This window comes from Asparagus officinalis, chromosome 3 (assembly GCF_001876935.1).
Source record: "Asparagus officinalis chromosome 3, Aspof.V1, whole genome shotgun sequence".
Taxonomy (NCBI): Eukaryota; Viridiplantae; Streptophyta; class Magnoliopsida; order Asparagales; family Asparagaceae; genus Asparagus; species Asparagus officinalis.
The window spans coordinates 28,868,248-28,872,638 of record NC_033796.1 but is presented as its reverse complement, the minus strand read 5'-3'; the positions used below and the strand labels follow the sequence as shown (position 1 = coordinate 28,872,638).

General features: G+C 38.3%; 1 protein-coding gene across 1 annotated transcript in view; it reads right to left on the bottom strand.

Annotated features, from left to right (window-relative positions):
- The window catches only part of LOC109833586 (LRR receptor-like serine/threonine-protein kinase ERECTA), a 14,527-nt gene that overhangs the window by 9,289 nt on the left and 847 nt on the right, over positions 1 to 4,391 (bottom strand). The window contains 15 exon segments of the mRNA XM_020401315.1: positions 1 to 7; positions 61 to 144; positions 216 to 287; positions 365 to 436; positions 764 to 835; positions 958 to 1,029; positions 1,146 to 1,214; positions 1,296 to 1,367; positions 1,452 to 1,523; positions 1,763 to 1,834; positions 1,911 to 1,982; positions 2,067 to 2,138; positions 2,533 to 2,604; positions 2,781 to 2,852; positions 3,917 to 4,055. The exon segment at positions 1 to 7 is cut by the window's left edge and continues 62 nt beyond it. Coding sequence (XP_020256904.1) covers positions 1 to 7; positions 61 to 144; positions 216 to 287; positions 365 to 436; positions 764 to 835; positions 958 to 1,029; positions 1,146 to 1,214; positions 1,296 to 1,367; positions 1,452 to 1,523; positions 1,763 to 1,834; positions 1,911 to 1,982; positions 2,067 to 2,138; positions 2,533 to 2,604; positions 2,781 to 2,852; positions 3,917 to 4,055 — 1,091 coding nt within the window.

Sequence of the window (4,391 nt, the reverse complement as noted above, 5' to 3'; positions counted from 1 at the left end):
TTTGTAAGTGATAATTTATCAATTTCACATTAATGCAACTGTTTATATGCTAACAAGAATTTATATGCTTACAGACTATTGAGGTTCACACAGGAGCTCAAGTTTTCAGGGATTGGCCCTTCAAGCAAGTTGTTTGCAATATTTCTGAAAAATTATCAGGATTATAATCATCTCATGTAATGCTACAGAAAGAATCAAGAAATCGGCATACGTACAGATCAAACAATTCAGTAAGCATCCCTAGCTCAGCGGGAATCTGACCAGTGAGTTTGTTATCATTCAGTTCCCTGCATTATAATTCATGTCACTAGAAGCATTCTTCAATATCCAAATCTGAAGCCAGAACAACTAAGGAAATACTTACAGATAGTTTAGGTTGGTCAAGTTACCAAGCTCTGGCGGAATGGGTCCAGTCAACTTATTGCTCTGCAAATACCTACGGGCACAAAAGATCATTAGCAAATCAATCATAATTGCATGTGAACGGAAGTAAAAACATCAAAATAACCTGTTATAATAACACAAGAAAACTCATATATATTAACAAGAGTTTTCACTTGCCAACTTTTTTGGGCAACTGTAGCTACTTAGTTTCTTGTATAAAGCTTCAATTCATTGTTAAGCATCCAATTATTTCTCTCAAAAGCTCTGGCTTTTTCTTTGGCCATAGAAATGCAAAATGGAAACATCCAAATTGTGCCGATAAATATTAGCGGTCTGAAACCTAAGCCAATAAAAATACACAGAATGATCATAAACTTACAGTTTTCCAGCATACGTCAAATTGCCCAAATTAGGAGGAATTGGTCCACTGAGTTGGTTGCAACTTAGATCTCTGCCACAGGAGATTAAATGTGTTGAGCCAAAAACTTTGGGTTTTAGAATCCATCATCCAGTGATCTTTGGGATGATGTAAAGGATTCTAAGTTTTATAGACACTAAGAGGATGGAACTTACAATACTGTAAGTGCCTGCATCAAACCAATCACAGTTGGTATACTCCCGGACAACTTATTTCCTTGCAAAGATCTGACATTCAAATGTTAAGATTTAAACTTCACGTAATTAAGAAAAGAAAACAAAAAGATGTATTTATATATAATAAAAATAGTACTGTAGAAAAGAAAGAAAATGTTATAACATACAGTGTAGCAACTTGCAAAAAACCAATGTTGAAGGGAATTTCTCCTGTGAGATGATTGTAAGACAAGTCCCTGCACATTCAATCGACTCATAAGTGCATGCATGTAAATAGCTGGTTAATTTAAAACAAGATATATGGCTTGTATACATACAAAACCTCAAAACTGGTACAGTTTCCAATGTTGTCAGGAATGGTCCCAGTCAAGCTATTGTTCCTCAAATCACTGGGGAATAATACAAGTTTATGAGAGATGCAAAGCAATTTTTTAAATGTGAAAGAGCATGATATAATAGATCATGAGACTTACAAAAACCACAGCCCCGTTAATTGACACATATCAGGAGAGAGAGTACCTTCCAAATTGTTTTCTCGTAGTCCCCTGTAAATGACTCATTAAACACCATTTGACAAACAATATATTATATATGTATGTGTATGTGTGTGCGCGTCACATAAAACACAACCCAAGACAACCCAAGTCTTTCGCATCTCATAGACATTCTCTCAGAGGCCAGAGCATGTTTCAAAACAATTGCGTCCAAGACAAATTATTCCCATCAACAGCATTAATGATGTTGTAAGTCTATATAGTTAACTAAAGATGTATGAGATACTCACAGATATTGCAGAACTTCGTTCCAATAGATGAGCCTGGGTATCTCCCCACTCAATCTATTCTGAGCTAGGTCCCTAGATTGGGAAACAATAATGTCAGAATGCCGTCAATAGTTTGTGAGCCAACAAAAACAGTAATTATCGCACTTACAAAAGCTTTAGGTTTGGAATTTGGGATAGAGTTGAGGGAATGGGACCAATCAACTGGTTGTTTTTTAAAATCCTGATAATCATACCAAATTTTAAGATGCAGAAAATATATAGAAGCAAGCTCTTTATACTAATAATTAAAGGATACGATGCTTACAAATTTTCCAATTTCTTGAGCTTAGATATAGAGAATGGAATATCTCCATATATATTGTTAAAACCCAAGTCCCTGAGTACAGTGTAGCAAAAATTAAGTCTAAATAAAAATGTTAAAGGCAGTTAACAGATAGTTTTAAATTATCACCTAATAATTGATGAACAACAATAGCCCATATGCTGATATACTTGATGATTTTATTAGTTTTCAAAATTGTAGATACGTGATCTCACTATTTAGCTGAATACTAACACATCAATTTGAATGTAGAACTGAATCACGCGAAAGATCAATAAAGGGTCAAGTAAGCTTTTAACCATTTAGTAGAGCTCTTCTAGAATGTGAGATTTTACTGCTTAAATTTCCAAAACTCAGTTTGCTATAGTTACTTTATCGTGTTAATTATGGACCTTTTGTTTCTATATGGGAGAAAGCAAGTAAAAAAAGTTCAGATGTGTGAACTCACAATACTTGCAAGGAGGAACAGTCGCCAATCTCATCTGGGATCTGTCCAGAGAGCCTATTTCCACTTAAATCTCTGTTCATGGGCACCAATAAGAGATCAGTTTCAGTTTAAACAAGCAAAAAAAGGGATCTGTCCTGAAAAGCCTATTTAGTACTTGAGTCTATATACTCAAAACTACAACATCAAAATACATGTTATAGTACTATTAAGATCAATAAAAATCAAGGGAGTAAGATATCAAACAGTACACTGAAACTAGGCCTTTTAAATCTCCAATGGCCGGTGAGATTTCTCCATCGAGATTTAACCCAGATAAGTTCCTGTCACACAACAAAGCAAAGATTAATCAATCAAATACCATTCTTCTAAATATCCCTCCATGCTAGTTTTAACGAGTCAGGTGGATCCTCCCCTTGCATTCTCCATAGTTGAGTTAATTTTTAGTCTACCCTATTTGTAGTAGTCTAAGTTCTACAGCTTTCTACATAAATACAAAGGACAAATTTTTAAAAATGACCATTTTTTAAATTTAATGAGCAAAATTGACCGCTTAAAATATTTTTTAGCAAAATCGACCCTTTTCTGCATTGGACTAGTAGTACCGTGCAGTTCTCCCAAAAAAAAGTCAAAATCAACCCACCTCCTCCCCGAAATCCCTCCGACCCCTCCTCATCCAAACCTCGCAACCCTGACGACTCCTCCCCCAAATCCCTCCGACCCCTCAGATCTCGCAGCTCTCAAATCCAAATCCCCCGACCCCTCCTCCCCCAAATCTCGTGACGGACGCCCCTCCTACCCCCAAAAAAAACAAGCCAGCTCTTCACCACCCACCCCACTCGACAGCGGGGCGGCGAGATGTCATCCAAAAGCAGCATTGTCACCATCTACGGCCACAACGACCTCTCTGATCCCAAGAAATCCTCGAGCCCAGATGCTGGCGCGGGTGGCGTCATCATGGACGTCGCCACCATTCAGGAGCAGAGCCGCGGTAGCCGAGGAGGCCAGCGCGGCTTGCAGTCAGGCCCAAGCGCGTCCCCACCGACAATCCGCCCCAGGGCGGTGTCGGCCCGCATGAGGACGCCAGCCGTGCATCAAAGATCAAGTGGGCCGTCACCATCCATGTCATGGCCAAGGCCCACATCAGCCACTTCGTCGAGGCCCAGATCCTCGAGGCCATCAGCGTCGATTACGTAGAGGAGGGGTGGGGGGATTGGGGGTGGATTTGGGTTGATTTTGACTTTTTTTTTGGAGAACTGCTTGAAAGAGTCAATTTTGCTAAAGAAAATTTTAAGCGGTCGATTTTGCTCATTAAATTTGAAAAACGGTCATTTTTTAAAAATTTGTCCAAATACAAATTTCTACAGCAATAAGGAAAGATTCTCACAGGGCAACAACACCAATGGTGAAATTATCACAGGTCACTCCCCTCCAAGAACAGTAGTCTGAGGATGACGAATTTATCCAATTGTATAACACATTGTCGACATCCCGAAACGATTTCTTGATCTCCAAAAGAGTTGCCCCTGAATAAAAAAACCGTTACTTAAATTCCATTGGCATGAACAAAACATCACTAAAATTCGCAAAAAAAAACCCAGCTTGTCATAGACGTTGTTTGTTAACAACGATGTGAATTAAGAGATTAAACAACCTGTCAAATACAAGACTGATTCAAGAGGAACATAGCTCAAGAAACCACTGGTCACAACAATGCTACGATTTAACTTAGCATTCATCTCAAATTCGAAGAAACTAGCGTCGAAATAAAAATAAAACAGCAACGCGGCTTAATTCTTGAAAGTTTAAAACTTTGATATAAGAACGTGCCTAACTCTAACATAGAGATACACCCTCCACTA